The sequence below is a fragment of the Lontra canadensis genome, unplaced genomic scaffold (genome assembly GCF_010015895.1).
Source record: "Lontra canadensis isolate GAN:19392208 unplaced genomic scaffold, GSC_riverotter_1.0 scaffold77, whole genome shotgun sequence".
Classification (NCBI taxonomy): Eukaryota; Metazoa; Chordata; class Mammalia; order Carnivora; family Mustelidae; genus Lontra; species Lontra canadensis.
Window position 1 is genome coordinate 61,766 of NW_022631071.1, and position 19,544 is coordinate 81,309.

Below are 19,544 nucleotides of genomic sequence, written 5' to 3' on the forward strand. Positions count from 1 at the left end.
AAGGAAGGAAGAAGGAGGGAGAGAAGGAAAGGCAAAGGAAATAAAAACAACATATTTATCTTTAATCAAACATTTTACAACTTACTCAGAGTTTCTATATGTAGTTTTAGCACAATCCTGAGTGATTTCAATGTCTGTATGTAAAATTAATCTAGTAGTGTAATCAGTATCACCGTGATGTAAGACATCCTTCTTTTTTGTCCCCTTTTCTGTCCACTAAGTGAACTGGTTGCAACTTCTCTCAGTCATGGTTGAAAAATCTGAAGAATACTAACTTGGGTAGATACCCATGGATAAGAGAGACTTTGTAGAAGTTCAGGTTCCCAATGAGATACTCCAGTACTCTCAGCTGGAGCAAATTATATATAGAGAGAGACACAATAGAAAGGAAAAGAGGAACTTTGCCAGTGCTGCCTCTATCCCAAGATGAGTACAGAGCGGAAATAGCTAGTGGCAACCTCTCCTGCAGGAGAAATGGAAAGCAGTGAGTGAGTGCCTGGCTACTCCAGCTGTATGGGATCCTGTCAGAGAAAACCTGTTTCTTTCCAGCAGCACCCAGTATATTGAGGCAAGACCTCCATAAGTAGGGGGTAGGAGGAGTTGAGAAAAGAGGCAGACAAGAATATCAAAGGACATTAAAGGGACATTGTTCCTGCTGACTGTGTTCAGGACTCCAGCAGGAAACCTACCCACAAGCTGCTGGAAAATCCTCATCTAAGGATTTCCCCATCTGGCCCATGGGCACCCCAGCGTTCCAAGTGCTAAACCCACAATGCCTCCTACTCTACAACTGTCTCCTTGTGTTCTCTCCTGAGTGTGTTGGCAAGAGCAAGCTCTAGTAAATTGCAAGTGCACTCAGAATATCAAGCCAGAGTCTGTGAGCAAGAGAGAAATCACAAACTTGATCTGTAGTGCGACCCTCTGGAAAACAAAAGAGAGGTTTCCAACAGCCCAGCCCGGTGAGTTGTAAGAATCAGAGAAGACATACAAGCTTAAGAATTCAGTCATGAGAAGGAGTAAGTTGTCTAGAGAAGTGTATTCACAGGTGGAGGAATCCCAGATATAAGCAGGACTAACTAAAATATCACCTACCAGAGGACAATTAGTAACTATTTGAGGAGGTGTCTCCTACTTCAACTGTGAAAGCAACAACACAAAATCCAAGGAATATGTAAAATCAAGAAAACATGTTACCACAATAAAAAAGATTACAATAATCCTCTAGCAACTGAACTCTAAGACACAGACTGTTGCAATATAGCTGATAAAAAATTCAAAATTGCTGTTTTGAAGAAATGAAATGAGCTACAAGAGAACACAGAAAGGTAATTCAACCAAATCAGGAAAATAATACATAAATAAAATGAGAAATTTAACAAAGAAATAGAAAGCATTAAAAGAGCCAAACAGAAATTCTGGAGCTGAAGAAATCAGTGAATGAAATGTAAAATGCAACAGGGAATTACCATTCTAGTACAGTAGAACAGACCAAACAGAAAATAAAGAAACTTTGAAATAACTCAGAGGAATGAAAGGAGCAAAGAAAGACTATGGGATCTATGGGATGCCACCACACATACAAATATTGAAATTGGAGTTCCAGGAAAAGAGAGGGAGAAGGTGGTAAAAAGTTTATTTAAAGAAATAATAGCTGACTACTTCCCAAACCTAGGAAGAAACTTGGATATCCAAATTCATGAAACTAATAGGTCACCTCATTATCTCAATGCAAAATGGCCTTCTCCAACACATATTAGAATAAAACTGTCAAAATTTAAAAAAAAAACATAGAATCCTAAATGCAGCAAGAAGAAAATTTTAATGTCTAAACAACAACAACAACAACAACAAAAAAAAAACCATTAGGCCATCAGTAGATTTCTCAACAGAAAACCCACAGGCCAAGAGAGAGTGGAATGATGTATTCAAATTGTTGAGAGAAAAGAAAAAACTGTCAGCCAAGAATTTCCAGTAAAGTTATGAAGAATAAATAATGTCTTTTCCAGATAAACAAAAGCTGAGGGAGTTCATTACCACCAGGCTTGCCTTGTAAGAGATGATGAAACGAGTTCTTTAGGATGAAAAGAAGACACTAATTAGTAACACTGGGTAAAAGTAAATTTACAGCCTTATTTAGAAAACTCCAGTGCTATAATAGGATGGTATTAACTGCTTAACTATAGTATAAAAGTTAAAGGAAAAGAGTATTTAAAGTAACTATAGCTACTATAATAAACAAAAAAAGGCAAGTTGTGACACCAAAAACATAAGGGGGAGAGTAAAATGTTAGAGCTTTTGTAAGTGAAAAAAGTTAAGTTGCTATTATCTTAGATTTGTTTTATCTGTAATGTGTTTTATGTAAGACTCATGGTAACCACAGAGCAAAAAACCTATGGTAGATTCACAAAAGATAAAGAAGGGGAAATCAAAGCACATCACCACAGAAAATCACTAATTCAATAAGGGAGGCAGAAACAGAGGAATAAAGAAAAAATAGAACTAGAAAACAGCTAGAAAGCAATTAATAAGATGTCATTAGTAAGCACTTACATATCAATAATTACTCTAAATGTATATAGACTGAATTCACCAATCAAAGGGCACAGAGTATGTGGATGGATTAAAAAAAAATATCCAACTATATGCTCCCTGTAAGAGACTGACTGCAGCTTTAAGGACATGTAAGCTGAAAATGAAGGGATGTAAGAAGATACTCCTTGCAGGTGGAAACTAAAAGAAAGCAGGAATAGCAACACTTATATCAGACAAAATAGCCTTAAGCCAAAAACAATAACAAGAATTAATAGGTCATTATATAATAATAAAGTGTTCAATTCATCAATAAGATGTAACAATCATAAATATATATGTAAGGGCCTGCTTAGCCAGAGCGAGCCATTTTGTTGTTTATGCAGTAAACTTAGATTGACCCTGCCCCCCCCCAGAGGAACTTACTTAGAAACAAGTCTGGGAAACCAGTCTGTTTGATTTTCAGTGCTTGGCGTGAAATAAAGCTTTGCTTGACCTTCGCTTTGTATCAGTCTCACTCCTTTGACCATGGACCCAACAATATACACACCCAACATTAGGTTACCTAAATATATTAAGCTAATACTAACAGATCTGAAGGGATAAACAGGGATAAGTAGCCATTAAAAAGAATGAAATCTTGCCAAATGCAACAACATGGATGGATATAGAGGGTATGTCAGAGAAAGACATATATTATATGATTTCACTCTTGTGTGTATCTAAAAAAAATGAATGGACAAAAAAATAATATTGTAATAAACTTGTATGTGACAGATGATAGCTACACTTGTGGTGAGCAGAACATAAGGTATAGAAAAATTGAATCATGATATTGTACACCTGAAACTAATACCTCACTGTATGTTAACTAACTGGAATTGAATAAAAATTTAAAAAAATAATTTCAGTCAATTAAAAATGAAAATGGACACACAAGGAAAAAGTAAAAGAAGTTAAGTTGTAACAAAAAGACAGTAATTAACAATAAGAAAACAGATGAAAATATAAAACTTGTTAGTAAAGATAAGCAAATAGTCACATTCAGAACAATCTAACACTGTAATGAATAAATAACACTTAACTTTAGTAGAAAAATTAAAAAGTCAAAATTATTAAAGTATAGCTACAATAATGTTTAATGGACCCACAATATAAAAAGATGTGAATTGTGCATACAATCAAAATTAAGTTGTTATCAGCTTAAGATTGTTATCTCTCTGTTTTATGTAAACCTCATGGTAACCACAAAGCAAAAATCTGTAGTAGACATACAGAAGATGAAAAGAAAGGAATCAAAGCATAGCACTACAAAAAAAGTACCAAATTACAGGAGAAGACGACAAGAGAGGAATAAATGGACAAAGGGACAAAAAAAACTGTCAGATAACAACAAAATATCAATAGTAAATTCTTACCTATCAATAATTACTTTAAATATAAATGAATTATATCTCTGATCAAAAGACATAGAGTGGGTAATGGATACAAAAAACAGGAACTAAATATAGACTGCTTACAAAAGACTAACTTTAGCTTAAAAGACACACATAGGCTGAAAAGGAAAGGATAGAAAAAGATATTTCACACAAATGTCAACTGCAAAAGAGCAGGGTGACTGTACTTATATTAGACAAAATAAATTTTCAGTCAAGAAGTGGCACAAGGGACAATGAAGTTATTATAATAATGATAAAGGGATCAATTCACCAAGATGCCATAACAATTATGTTTTTATATTTGTATATGTTGTGAAATGATTAATGATTATTACTATAATCAAGCTAATTAATATTTCTATCACATCACATGGTTACCTTTTTTGGTGGCAATTCATTTATGATCTACTCTCTTAGCAAATTTTAAGAAACAAATATTATTGACTATAATCACCATGCTGTACATTAGATCTCCAGAATTTAGTCATCCTATGAAACTGAAACTTTGTATCTTTTGACCAACGTCTCCCAGTTGTCCCTAATCTCCAGCCCTGATAAACACCAATCTCCCTGCTTCTATGAGATTAACTTTATTTGACTTTTTTATAAATGCAATGGAATATTACTCAGCCATCAGAAAGGATGAATACCTAGCTTTTGCATCAACATGGATGGAACTAGAGGGGATTATGCTGAATGAAATAAGTCAAGCAGGAAAAGTCAATTATCTATAGTTTCATGTATTTGTGGAACATATGGAGACATAATGGAAGACATTAGAAGAAGGAAGGGAAGAATAAAGGGGGGGATTCAGAGGGGGAGAGGAACCATGAGATTCTGGGAAACAAATGGAGGGTTTTAGAGGAAAGAGGGTTGAGGGATGGGTGAACCTGGTAGTGGGTATTAAGGAGGGCACATATTGCATGGAGCACTGGGTGTTATATGTAAACAGTGAATCTTGGAACACTACATCAAAAACAAATGATGTACTGTATGGTGACTAACATAATAAAAAATTTCTGAAAATAAGTGGTATTGTCCTTGTATTTGTCTTTCTGTATTTTTTGTCTTTTTGTCTGACTTTGTCTGACTGTATTTGTCTTTCTTTATTTTTATTTCTTTTCAGCATAACAGAATTCATTGTTCATGCACCACACCCAGTGTGTATTTGTCTTTCTGACTTATTTCACTTAAGATAATGTCCCTATGTTTATCCATGTTATCTCTAATAAGAGCATTTCTTTTTTTAAGGCTGAGTAATATTTTAATCTGTGTGTTTGTATGTGTGTGTGTGTGTGTACACCCTGGAACTCTAGTACACTGTAATGGGGATATAAATAGGTACAGCTATTGTGGAAAATATTATGGAGTTTCTCTTAAAAATTAAAAATAGAACTACCATATGATCCAGCAATCCCATTTTTTGGATATTTATCCAAAGGATTTGAAATCATGATGTTGAAGAGATACATGCACTCATAAGTTCTTTGCAGCATTCTTATCGTCAAGATATGGAAACAACCTGTCAACAGATGAATGGATAAAGAATGTATGATACATACATATAATGAAATGTATATCATGGTGATTCTAGTTAACAATACCATACTGTATAGTTGAAATGTCCTAAGAGTATAGATCCCAAGTTTTCTCTCCATAAAAGAAAGGTAAGTATGTGATATGATGGATATGTTAGTAATAAGTTGATTGTGGTTATTTGTTCACAATGTATAAGTACATCAAATCATGTAGTTATATACCTTAAATATATTCATTAAAAATAATAAAGAGAAAATTGAAAGACATAGTATCAGAAACTCTAGCAGAAAAATTAGGCAAGAAAAAGAAGTAAAAGGCATATAAATTGGAAAGGAAGAAAAATTATCTCTTTGCAGATGACATGATTTTATATGTAGAAAACCTTTAAAATTCTAGAAAAAAAAGATTAGAAGGGAAATCAAAACCACAATGACAAACCACTTCAGAGTCTTTAGGATGGCTATTATCCAAAAAATAATAATAACAGAAAATAGCAAGGATTGACCAGAATATGGGGAAACTACATTGCTGATGAGAATTTTTAATGGTGCTTCCAATATTAAACAAATTATGGTGATTGTTTAAAAAATCACACATAGAGTTCTTTTTAATTTCTTTTCAGTGTAACAGAATTCATTGATTTTGCACCACACCCAGTGCTCCATGCAATATGATCTAATCATTCCACTTCTAGGTATACATTTGAAATTACTGAAATCAGGAACTCTTACAATATTTCCACACAAATTTTCATAGCAGCATTATTTCACAATACCAAAAAGTGAAAATAACCAAATTACAATATATGAATGAATGGATAAACAAAATGTGGCATACACACACAGTGGAATGAATTCCTGGACTTAGGTCAGTCTATCTCTATGACCCTAACAAATAGTAATACAGAACTTTTGTGTAGAAATAGAAGTCAATTCTTTGAATGTCTTATGATATCCTCCAAAATTATTGTTTTTTTTAGAGAGTGAGAGCAGGGGAGGGGCAAAGGGAGAGGAAGAGAGAGAATCCTAAGCAGGCTCCATGCTCAGCAGCACTGAGCCCAATGTGGGGCTCAATCTCGAGATCATGACCTAAGCAGAAATCAAGAGTCAGAGGCTTAACTGACTGAGCCACCCAAGTGCCCCTCCTCCAAAATTATTTTTAATGATTCCCTGATGAGTCATTTAGGTCATTCTTCCAATCTTCTGAAAGCAAAGCATTGGGAACCACTAATCTGTCAAAAAAAAAAAATCTAAACATGTCATTCACATCGTCAGCACCACAGGAATAATGTTCCTAATTATCTATTTGCATAGCGTTCTAGAAGTCTTGACATTTATTGTGGTTTCTAAGGGAAACACAAGGCAAGGAAGGTTAAATAGGCTTATAATGACCTAGCCTGAGTATTTTCAGTGGGCACTGCAGCATAGAGATTGTCTCCAAGTTATTTGTTACCTGTACCTGGGGTGATTGGGGCAGGAGAATAGTAGCCCAGAATATTAAAAGCCTTGTGAGAGAGCACAAAGAAGGTGATTGGGGGTTAGGGCTCTGTATTGGCTGGTTTGCGTAAGAAAGGCATGCTCACAGATGAGTAGTTTCCACTCCCTAAGAATTAGCTAGCCTTGGGAGAGGCAGTCTCTCCAGTGTCAGCAAGACCCCAGATGTCAAAACATCAGAAAATACAGAAAATAAAAAGGCATGATTAATACATAAACTAAACAGAAACAGTCTGCCCAAATGGAGTTAATGGTCTAGTGCCATATTGACCAAGAGAAATGCAGTATGAGCCAGACCAAAAAAAGTAAAAAACCAAAGAAAAAGTTAAAAGGAAAAGGTGAACTTAATTCTAATAATTATTTTTAACACAAAACTAAAGAAATTATCATTTCTACCTGGGAACAGTATGAATAAATTATGAATTAATTTTATATTTTATACCAAGTCTTTGAAATGCAGTGCATTATATCATTGTTTCAATATGTAAACAGTATGAAACTACTAATTTTGTATTCTTTTTTTCATATGACACATTTGAAATGCCATGAAACAGTATATACAATTCACTTATTAGTTATTCTAACATGTTTGTCTAAGTCAGAAAAGCAGCGTGTTATCACACAATGGAAATAACAGGTTATTAACTATTTTTATTAATGATCAACTTTCATATTTTTTTCTCTAGGTCTTTGAAATGCAGTTTGTTATCATTTCAGGGTTGTAAGCAATAAGAAAAAATAATTTTAAAAAATTTAGTGAGTCTTTGAAATGCATGTTTTATTTCAACATGGAAACAACGTCAACATATCATTGTTACTTGTACATTCTTCTTTAAAATAAAGTCTGTTTTCATTCAACAAGGAAAGACTATACACAAAGTAGTAATTATTTTCCATTCATTTTTTTGTTACTAAATCATTGAAATTCAATGTTATCATTGTAACATATGATAGGAATAAATTTAGATTCTTATTCTTCAATAAGTCTTTGAAATGCAATATTTTATCATTCCAACATGTAAATATATAAAAAAAATCATTAACATTTTTTTCTTAACAAGTTTTTGAAATACAGTGTTATTATTTCAAAATGCAAACAATATGGGGTGTCTGGGTGACTCAGAGGGTTAAGCAAGCAACTGCCTTCAGCTCAGGTCATGATCCCAGAGTCCCAGGATCAAGCTGCGTAGGGCATCAGGCTCCCTGCTCAGCGGGGAGTTTGCTTCTTCCTCTGCCCCTACCCTATTATGTCTCTGGTTCTCTCTCAAATAACTAAATAAAATCTTTAAAAAATGTAAACATTATTATGGACTCTAAGAAACAAACTGAGGGTTTTGGAGGGGAGGGGTTGGGGATATAGGTGAGCCTGGTGGTGGGTATTAAGGAAGGCATATATTGCATGGAGCATTGGGTGTGGTGCATAAACAATGAAGCTTGGAACAATGAAAAAATAAAATTAAATTTAAAAAAATAAAAAGTTAATTTGCATTTTTTTCTTTATGGTCTCTGACATGCCATACATCATCATTTCAATATATAAAGAATATCAGTAAGTTATCAATTTGTTATGCTATATCTTTGTTTCTTATCAAGTCTTGGATGTATACTGTGCATTTAACACTTGGAGCAAATTTCTAGTGCTCAGTAGCCACATATGGCTAATGTGTACCATAAAGAATAGTGTAACTCTAGTGGAAGAGCAGAGGGAGCAAATACATATGGAATTATGTGTACCATGAAGGAAATGTACATGGTATATTAAGAGAGAGCATCAGCAAAGACAATCTACTTGGATAGAGAAAAAACCTACCTGAGGAGGAAAAATTTAAGCCATGACCTGAAGGTAGTACAATAACATAAAGAGGCCAACATGGATTGAGCAGAGTATGTAAGAGAAAAGGTGAAACAAATCTGGGGGGGAGGGGCAAATAATTTTTGCAAATGCCCTAAAAAATTGTGGAGAAACCGAAAAATCACAGGACTAGCTATACGCTGACTGGTTTGAGATCAAGGACCTTATATTTTGCAGCACCTGGAACAATACTTACATTATAATAGGTATTTGGTGAATGTATGTGAAATAAGGAATAACTGAGCCAGAGGTCTGAGACCTGGGAAAGCAGGAAGCAACACATTAACAAAAACATCAGCAGGAAAATGCACAGCATAGGGAATATAGCCAATGATATTGTAATAGGGTTGTATGGTGACAGATGGTAGTTATACTTGTGGTGGGCATAGCATAACATACAGAGAAACAATCACTATTCTGTACACTTGAAATGAACGTAACATTTCGTGTCAACTATACTCAAAAACAAACAACAAAAAACACCAGTAGGTCATAGGCATAGTTTGTTTCCTTTTACTCATACAGGATTTCTCATAAGCAACCCAAGGCAATCATAAATATAAGAAGTTTGCAGGACCCTAAAGGGTAAAATTATTAGCTTCAATAACTACCATAACCAGGAAGTTTTAATTGTTCTGACTTGTGTCATATGTCCATAAGTGGATAAGTGGACCAATCAGTGTGACAACAAAAATGATGGTACAGTCACTGGGTTAGCCTATCTCATATATCCAACATTGTGGTTAGTAACCAGAAAAGGATGTAGAGGGGAATGAGCAAAAGGTCCACAGGACCTTTCAAATTCTTCTATTTTCTTTTTAGAGTTTTTATTTTATAGAGGTCAGGTATAGACCCAATCTCCCTAACCCATTTCCTCAAACAGTAGAATTTTATCTGTGCGTCTAACTAATCTGAGCTTTAGACAAAACACTGAATGCTTTAATGGTCACACATCAGTGTTCAAACAACTCCTTGTACTATGGAAATCACTCAGGACAAGTGGTCCAGGTCATGTCATCTCGCCGTAATACCTGCAGCCTTGCTGTCAATTGGGCCTGCACTTTAGCAAGTTTTTGTCGGTCCAAACTGCCAGGAAAATTCCATTGTTCATAGCAGTGGACAGGAACGGGACAAATTACATGCCTCAGGTCTACCAAGCATGTTAAATGCTGCAGAAGGCCCATGAGCAGAGGCATTGTAATGGGGTTGAAGGCAAAGCTAAGGACACGGAGGTGGGTACAGTGGCTCAGGGCTGGGAGGACAGCAGAGAGAGTAGAATCAGTTATCAGGCAATTATTTATCTCCAGATACTGCAGGGTGCCTGATACCTTCTCTAGCAGAGTCTGGAAGGGCTCATAAACTTCTGAGAATATCTGGTTGTTGCTGAGATTCAATAGCTTTAGGTAGGTGGCCTGAGAACTCTGGGACAGGACAGTGATATCTCTGTTAGACAGGCCACAAAAAGATAGACACAATGTATCCAACTGAGGTGGCAGGATTCTGTAGAGAGAAAAAAGAAAGGCTATTTCAGAAAAATGAGGATTGGATTAGGGCAACGAGACCAGAATTATAAATACCTAAGGCTCTAGAATAAAACAATTTGTACATATTTTGCAACAGTTGTTAACTATGTGGGCTTTGCAATCAGACTTAATAGGCTTGTGACTCTGAGAAAGTTACTTTTCCCCTCTGAGATACAGGTTTTTAATCTTTAAAATGTGCACACAACAGTTATTCTGATACATTCTGATACATCATTGCGGGAAAGATTAAGTGAAAAAAGTTGTATGCACTTGGTATATACAACACAGTCAATAATGGATCTTGTTCACTTAGTCAGTGAAGATAGGTCTAGGAAAGCATTCAACTGAGGGTTCCCTTTGACTAAGTCCCAGAAAACAAGTTCTCCATTCAGGGTCTAAGCCTTGGAGAAAACGCAGGAGCAAAATGATCGGGCAGTGTTAATTATTGCAGCTAGCCTATGGGGATGTGCAACATCTGAATGCCTCCCCTTCCTGTCTAGAAAGCTATATACACCAATAGAAAAACTGAGTATTTTTCACCAATATATTTACAAACTTTTCATACTGTCTGCACATGGTCAACTGAATGAATGAATAAAAGAATGAACACAGCTTTCTTTTCAAATATTGTCTTGTCTGTCTCTTCACAATGAGATACCTCTTACTAGCCGGGCCAGTTTCAAGCTCCTGCCAGTGCACATGCTGATGCAGAAGGAGATGTAGGTTACAAGGAGCCTGGGCTATCTAAGTATGGTCTCTTCTCCTGTTTTAACAATGGGGTGTTTAGGGAACCCAGGTTCCTCCCCACCCCTTCACCTGAGCAGTTTATGAAGTTGATCTGTAAGGCAGAATAAAGCCAAGCTGAGTTCCTGGAGGTTGGGTAGTTGCCCAAGCTGGATGAGAAAAGTTCTGAAGTCTTCCCTCTTACAATGTTTAAAGGAGATGTTAGACAAACTAATGCTGTTCAGGTGGTTCATCTGAGCCAATAGTGTGGTGACTTCTTTCAGATAAGCCTGATTCAATTCCAGGTGATCAATGCATCCTAGATCCAGAAACTGCAGGACACTTTTGTGGGCAGACATTTTATCAATTTGCAAATCTCTGCAGCAGAGGTGCAAAGACCCAAAGCTCTGCTCAACTTTACTCTGAAGGAAAGAAAGAAATTGCTTTGTTCTCAAGGTACCATTGAAAGAAAGGTCCACTAATAATTCCATGGGTTTCTGGGTTGACAGAGGCTCAGACTCTGAATTAACAATTCCAAGACACTTGATACTATGCTGGGCTTCTTCTGTTTTAAGGATAGAGTGTTGAGAGTAAACACAAGACTGAAAACAGAAAGGAAATGTGGTACTGATCTCTGAGCATGTTGTTCCACAGTCTGGGTCCTGCCTCAAATCTAGGATCCTCAGTTTTGGCCCCCTGTAAGGAGAGGAGGAGACAGAACACACATGAGAAGTAGTTGGTTTTAATATAACCCAGTAAGATCCATGATGGGAAGCTGAAACAGAACTCTTTATCCCTGGTTTTCATTCCGTATACCATTCACCAGGAAGTCCTTTTATACAAATTCAGCATCTTTCATTCTTTTCCATACTTACTTCACCTCTGGTCCTCCCCAATTTCATCACCCATGTACTTCTATGTAATCACACTCAGGAGATAAATCCACCACCTCAGTAACCTCTATTCTATAATCAAGCCTGTAAGACACTAGAGCCCCTAAGGTAACCTCAAGTTTTGGACCAATAGCCCCACAGAGATCTTCAGCATTTACCACTGGCTACTTTTGGGAGGCTTTTAGGTATCCCCCTGACCCAGGCTCTAGCATACTCTTCAGCTGACTGTTTCTTCTGGACATAGGCTTACCAAGAGGAAGAGTTCTGGTCAGGGAGGATCTGCAGACCATCAATCATGGCTTCCAAGATTTCATAATATGACTCTTGTACACTCAGTGCCCCAATATGGAGACAGTGAAAGGGCCAAGCCCTCACCATTGCTTTTAGTATCTTCTCATGCCCTCCCACGAAGGCATCAACGAACAAGGGAACAAAGAGGTCTCTTGGGAGTTCTTCCAGGGCATGGATAGCCGCAGGCTCGTTACTTAGCAGACTTTTTGCAGCAAGCTCTAGCAGTGTGGCTACGGCCTTTTGGTCCATCTTTGTGAAGGTGCTTCAGGGTGAGGAATATTTAGAAATCTTGAGAAGATATCTATAGTCTTATCTGCCTCCAAGATTAGATACGAATGAGATGGTTATTGAATAAATATATAGTGAATCAGACAGCCAACTCAGGTGACCTCTACTAAAGAAACAGAACAAAAATAGACTTCTATGTGTGTCTAAGTATATATGTGCATGCATACACACACACACACACACACACACACATATATATATTTGCATAAGATAAAAGGCCATTAGAAATCAGAGGTAAGTTAGCAGAACACAATGTTAACCACCCAGCTGCCTTCTTCCCAATATTTCCTGCCCAAAGGATATAAACCAGTAAGAAGGAAAATGTAAATGTGAATAAAAGCCATATCTTTATCATTACTTTAAAATGGAAAATTCCAGAGGTACCTGGGTGGCTCAGTCAGCTAAGTGCCTGACTCTTGATTTTGGCTCAGGTCATGATCTCAGGGTTGTGAGATTGAGCCCTGCATTGGGCTCTACAATGCTCATGGAGCCTACTTAAGATGCTCCCTCTTCCACTTCCTCTGCCCTTGCCCCACTTGTGCTCACTTTCTCTCTCTTTCTAAAAAAATAAAATGGAAAGTGTGAAACTTCAAAATAATTTTAAGTTAAAAAAAAACTCATAAAATCCCAGAATACAATCTGTTACACTCCCATCAGTAGGCTTCGTGGCAAGCAAAGACAGAATAAGAAAAGCTTCAAAAGATACAGAAGAAGAAAGATGGTGAGGAGCTTAAAGCTGATCTAAAACTATAAAAGAATGACAAAGCACAAAACAAGTCTGAAAAAGATACCCTGGAAGATGAGAGCAGGTAACCAAGGGAAGGGACTCCAAAATATGAGCATGTAAAGGAGAAGAAATATTTAAAGGTTCAGTCTTTGAAAGACATAACTTCTAGAAAAGAATAAAGGCAAAAAGGAAGGGAGAAGCACCCTTTAGCAACTAGGTATGACAGGGGAAATAAACAAAAGAGGAAGAGGAAGGATCTTGCCACACAATCCAATCACCAAAGAACCACAAAACCAGTGCATTCATACCTCCCTCCATTACCAAAAAAACATACAAAATAAGTAAAGGATCTGGACTTTACTACAATAACAGAAAAGGACATCATTAAACTAAGACTCTTGTGAGTTTTTCAACATACAGGAACTTAGGAAATTCCCCACCCCTCAGTCTTTCCTGAGGAATCTATTAGAGCAGGGCTCTGCAAATTGTGGCCAGATTATGCCAAATATAGTCCACTGCCTGATTTTGTAAATAAAGTTTTATTGGAACAAAGTTGTGATCAACCATTTATGTATTATTTATGGATGTTTTTGCACTACAATGGCAAAGCTGTTAAAGCAGAGACACTATGGCCCACAAGCTTAAAATATTTACCAAGTGTCTCTTTACAGAAAGTCTTTACAGAAAGTAATCTTTGAAAAGATGAACTGAGAATGTGAGCTTACATGTGATGACAGGGAAAATGTCACCAAAATATCTGATTTTAACATCTAACACTAAAATCAAGATAGGGGAAAAGAAGAAAGGCTAATGTACAAATGCTTCATGTTGTGAAAAGAAAAACAGAAATCATGTGACTAAAAATGAGCATAAGGAGAGAAATAGAATAGGGTAAACTTTTTTCCATAATGCAGCAGGTGGGTATTAAATGATACCAGTGGGGGGATGAAGAATGGACAAGATAGTAAACTGTTAAGAAAATAGGTGGTTAAGGATAATTTTTAAAAGTATTAAACATGACAATATGTCTTGATGATAAAAGCCAAGATGCACAATAAAGATATAACACTTAGGAATATTTACTTACCAAGTAACACAGCAACCACTGTTATAAAGCAAAAGGGAAAGGAGACAGATTTTAAAAAACAGTAATAATAGGGGATTTAAGAAACCAGTCTCAGTACAAGAAAGATCAAGTGGTATAAGAAAAGAATGCAGATGTAGAAAATATAAACAACATAATCAATAAGGTAAACCACATAGTGCACACACACATACACACAAACACACACACACAGAGAGAGAGAGAGAGAGACAAGGAATACAGAATACATTTTCTTCAAATCTTTCTATTAAAAATTGATAATTATTTCAGAGAAACAACATCATTAACTTCCATAAAGTAGAATTATTACAATCTAATCACAATACAACAAAAGTTAAGCTTACTAACAAAACAGAAAGCAGAAAGAGCTTTCTACCTGCAAAAGTTTTTATAAGCTTCTATTTAAAAATTCTTAAGTTAAAAGGAAATACAAATCTTGGTAGAAGGAAGATGGGAGTGGAGTAGGAAGACTCTATGCTTGCCTCATCCCATGAACACAACTAGATAACTATCAAATCATCCTGAATACACCAGAAATCGACCAGAATATTGACATAACAAATGTTACAACTGAATGGAGAGAAAAGGTCACATCAAAGAAGACAAAAAGTATGGAGATGGTGTTTAAGGAGAAATGGATCATGGGTCCTGCAGAGTGCAGGGAGACATGGCACAGAGAAGGGCAAGAGACAGAGGAGCACACAGGGGAACAGAAAAGGAAAATGTTTCCCCAAAGTCATGGACTTGGAAAATGAGAGGCTCTGAATTGTGAGTTCTTACAACCAGAGGGCTTAAAGCCTAGAGTTTTAAAGGTCAGTGGGCTTGGCTGGGATAAAGCCTGTAGGACACTGTGCTACTCAGGAGAGAAGGAATGCAAACCCAGGAGCAGACAATGTAGAAATAGCAATCCAGAGAACATCTGAGGCACACAGTGGGGAGATAATTTACTCTTCTCAGAGTGCAATTTTGAGAGGCAGCATTCACAGAGACACTTCTCTGGAATAAAGTAGCTGACCAGTACCATTTCCCTCCCCTGCTGCTCAGCATAAACACAGAGCCACTTATCAGAAGCAGTGTACTGCTGACACTGGCTGCCTAACTTGCTTACACCAAGCCCCACCTCCCTGCACTCCCATGGAACTATCTATCCATCCCAGTCATACTTGTCTCAGTCACACTGTGGAAGGCTCCTACCCCAGAAGACCAGCACAAACCACTGCCTAAACCACATCTCCTGACCAAAATGTTATGCAGGCTTCAGCTCTGGTAGAAGAGGTGTCCAGTCTCATTTCATAAGCAGACCAGAGGATATCTAAATAAAACTTGCCCCATTCAAGGCCAGGGACCAAACACTTCCCACAGAAAGCAAGGAGAGACTCTGTAGATGACAAGCCTGAAGTACAGAGCAGCCAAAACACAACAGTAGAGCACATGCAGCACACACCAGAGACACTACCTAAAGCACCAGGCCCTGGGCACTACATGACTGCATAGGGCCATTACTTTTAGGAGCAGGAAACACAACTAGCCTTTCTAACACAAAAAAGAAGGTAGAGACTTAGGCAAAATGCAAAGATGGAGGATTTCATCCCCAATGAAGAACAAGATATAATCATGGCTAGATATCCAAACACAACAGGTACAAGTAATATGTTAAATGAATAATTTAAAGCAACAATTATAAGGATACTCAATGGGATTGAGAAAAGAATGAAAAACTTCAGGGAAGTCCTTACTGCATAGATAAAAGCATTAAAAAACAATCAGAGATGAAAAACAAAATAACAGAGTTAAAACTCACTTGATGTGATTAACAAAAGAATGGAAGAAACAGAAGAACGAATAAGCAATATAAAAGATAAAATAATGGAAAACAGTGAAGCTGAAAAAAAGAGAAAGAATAATGAAACATAAGAACAGACTTAGAGAACTGTGACTCAATCAAAAGTAATAATTTTTGTATTATAGGAGTCCCAGAGGAAGAAAGGGAAAAGGAGGCAGAAGTATTATTTGAGGAAATAATAGCTGAGAACAGCCTTAATCTGGGGAAGGAAACAGGCTTCCAGATCCAGAAGGCACAGAGAACTCCCATCAAGATCATGAAAGCAAGCCAACACCAAGACATATTATAATTAAAATTTCAAAATACAGCGATAAAGAAAAATAAATCTTAAAAGCAACATGAAAAAGGCCTTAACTTACAAGGGAAAATTTATAAGGCTAGCTGGAGATTTTACAAAAGAAATCTGGCAAGCCAGAAGAGAGAGGCACAATATATTCAATGTGATAAACAGCAAAAATCTGTGGCCAAGAACATTCTACCCAGCAAGGCTATCATTCAGAATAGAAAGAGAAATAAAGAGTTTCCCAGACAAAAATTAAAGGAGTTCTTGGCCACCAAACCAGCCCTACAAGAAATATTAAAGGTGACACTTTGAGTGGAAAAGAGAGTCCAAAAGTGACAAAGATGAGAAAGGATCAGAGAAAATATCCAGAAACAATGACAAAATAACAAAATGGTACTTAATACATATCTATCAATAACTACTTTGAATGTAAATGGAACAACCACTCCAATCAAAAGACAGAGGATATTAGAATGGATAACAAAAAAATGAGGCATCTATATGCTGCCTACAAGAGACTCATTTTATACCTAAAGACACCTGCAGATTGAAAGTGAGGGAATGGAGAAATATTTGTCATGCAAATGGACATCAAAAGAAAGCTTGAGCAGCAATAGTTACGTTGGATAAACCAGACTTTAAAACGACAGTAACAAAGAAATACAAAAGATAAAATCTAACAAGAAGATAAACAGTTGTAAATATTTGTGCACATGGAAGCACCCAAATATATAAAACAATTAATAATAAACATATAGGAACTAATCAATAATAATACAATAATAGTGGGGGACTTTAACACCCCATTTACATCAAAGGATAGATCACCTAAACAGAAACAACAGAAAATCAACAAGAAAACAATGGCTTTGAATGACACTCTGGATCAAATGGATTCAAAAGAGATATTCAGAACATCCCATCCTAAAACAGCAAAAATTTCAAGTACATATGGAAGATTCTCTAGAATAGATCACATATTAAGTCACAAAATGGGCCTGAACAAATACAAAAATTTTGAAGTCATACTATGCACCTCTTCTGACCACAATACTATGAAATTTGAAGTCAACTACAAAAAAAAAAAAAAAAACCTGGAAAGACCACAAATACATGGAGGTTAAACAACATGCCACTAAGCAATGAATGGGTCAACCAGGAAATAAAAGAAGAAATTAAAAAATACATGGAAACAAACAAAAATGAAAACACAACAGTCCAAAATCTTTGGCATGCAGCAAAGGTGGTCCTAAGAAAGAAGTTTAGTGCAATACAAGCCTACCTCAAGAAGAAAGAAAAATCTCAAATAAAAAAACCTAATCTAATACTTAAAGGAGCTGGAAAATACACAACAGATGAAACCCAAGCCAGAAGAAGGAAATAATAATGATTAGAACAGAAATAAATGAAATGTAATCTAAAAAAACAATAGAACAGATCAATGAAAGTAGGATCTGGTTCTTCGAAAAAATTAATGCAATTGATAAACTTTAGCTAGATTTTTCACAAAGAGAATGAACCCAAATAAACAAAAATCACAACTGAAGAGGAGAAATGACAACCAATACCAAAGAAATATAATTATAAGAGAATATTATGGAAAAACTCTTTGCCAACAAAATGGACAACCTAAAAATGGATAAAGTCCTAGAAACATATAAATTACTAAAACTGAAACAGGAAGAAACAGAAAACTTGAACACACTGATAACCAGCAAAGAAACTGAACCAGTAACAAAAAACTCCCTATGAACAAAATTCTGTCCAGGAACACATGGTAAATTCTATCAAACATTTAAAGAAGAGTTAATATTCACCTCAAATGATTTCCCCCCCCAAAAAAAAACCCACAGAAAAAGAAGGAAAGCTTCCAGAATCATTCTATGATGTTAGCATTCCCCTGATACCAAAATCAAATAAACATTCCACAAAAAAGAAAACTACAGGTCAATATCCCTGATGAACAAAAAAGCAAAAAGTCTCAACAAAATACTAGCAAACAAAATTCAGCAGTATATTAAAAATAATTCACCATGATCAAGTCAGATTTATTCCTGCTTGTAAGTGTGGTTCAATATTTACAAATCAGTCAATGTAATACATCACATTAATAAAAGAAAATATAAGAACCATATTATCATTTCAATAGATGTAGGAAAAGTATTTGACAAATTACAACATCCATTCATGATAAAAATTATTAATAAAGTAGGTTTAGAGGGAAAATACCTCAACATTATAAAGGCCATATATAGGAAAAACCCACAACTAATATCACCCTAAATGAGGAAAAACTGAGAGCTTTTCCTGTATGGTCAGGAACAAGGCAAGGATGTCCACTCTCACCACTTTTATTTAACATAGTACTGAAAGTCATAGCCACACCAATCAGACTACAAAAAGAAATAAAAGGCATCCAAATTGGCAACTAAAACTTCCAATATTTCCACATGACATGATACTATATATACAAAACCTGAAAGATTCCACCCAAAAACTCCTTGAACGGATAAATGAATTCAGGAAAAATACAGGATACAAAATCAACATACAGAAATTTGTTTCATTTCTATATACTAAAAATGAAGCAGCAGAAAGAGAAATTAAGGAATCAATCCCATTGAAAATTGTACAAAAACCCATGAGATACCTAGGAATAAACCTAACCAAAGAGGTTAGGACCTGTACTCAGAAAGTATAAAACACTAATGAAAGAAATTAAAGATGACACAAAGAAATGGAAAGACCTTTCATGCTTATGGATTAAAGGAACAAATATTGTTAAAATGTCTATATTACCCAAAGCATTCTACACATTTAATACAATTACTGAATACCAACAACTTTTTTCGCAGAGCTAGAATAAATAATCCTAAAATTTGTATGGAACAAAAAACCCTAAATAGCCAAAGCAATCCTGACAGGAAAAAAAAAAAAAAGCTGGTACTATCACATCATATCACATCACCATCATTATATTAGAAAGCTATAGTGATCAAAACAGTATGGTACTGGC

General features: G+C 35.9%; 1 protein-coding gene across 1 annotated transcript; it reads right to left on the bottom strand.

Moving 5' to 3' along the window:
• Positions 1-9,803: 9,803 nt before the first annotated feature.
• Positions 9,804-12,550, bottom strand: LOC116881791 (melanoma antigen preferentially expressed in tumors-like). The gene is made up of 3 exons (XM_032881819.1): positions 12,242-12,550; positions 11,192-11,794; positions 9,804-10,352 (listed from the first exon to the last, which is right to left on the bottom strand). The coding sequence occupies exons 1-3, from the start codon at positions 12,529-12,531 to the stop codon at positions 9,839-9,841; spliced, it is 1,407 nt and encodes a 468-aa protein (XP_032737710.1). The 5' UTR covers positions 12,532-12,550; the 3' UTR covers positions 9,804-9,838.
• Between the last annotated feature and the right edge of the window lie 6,994 nt (positions 12,551-19,544).

Excerpts from the sequence above, each read along its gene's own strand:
- LOC116881791 (XM_032881819.1), bottom strand. The coding sequence starts at position 12,531 with ATGGACCAAAAGGCCGTAGCCACACTGCTAGAGCTTGCTGCAAAAAGT. Across the intron at positions 11,795-12,241 it reads GACCAGAACTCTTCCTCTTG|GGGGCCAAAACTGAGGATCC; the intron begins GTAAGCCTATGT and ends CTCTCCTTACAG. Across the intron at positions 10,353-11,191 it reads CAACTTCATAAACTGCTCAG|AATCCTGCCACCTCAGTTGG; the intron begins GTGAAGGGGTGG and ends TTCTCTCTACAG.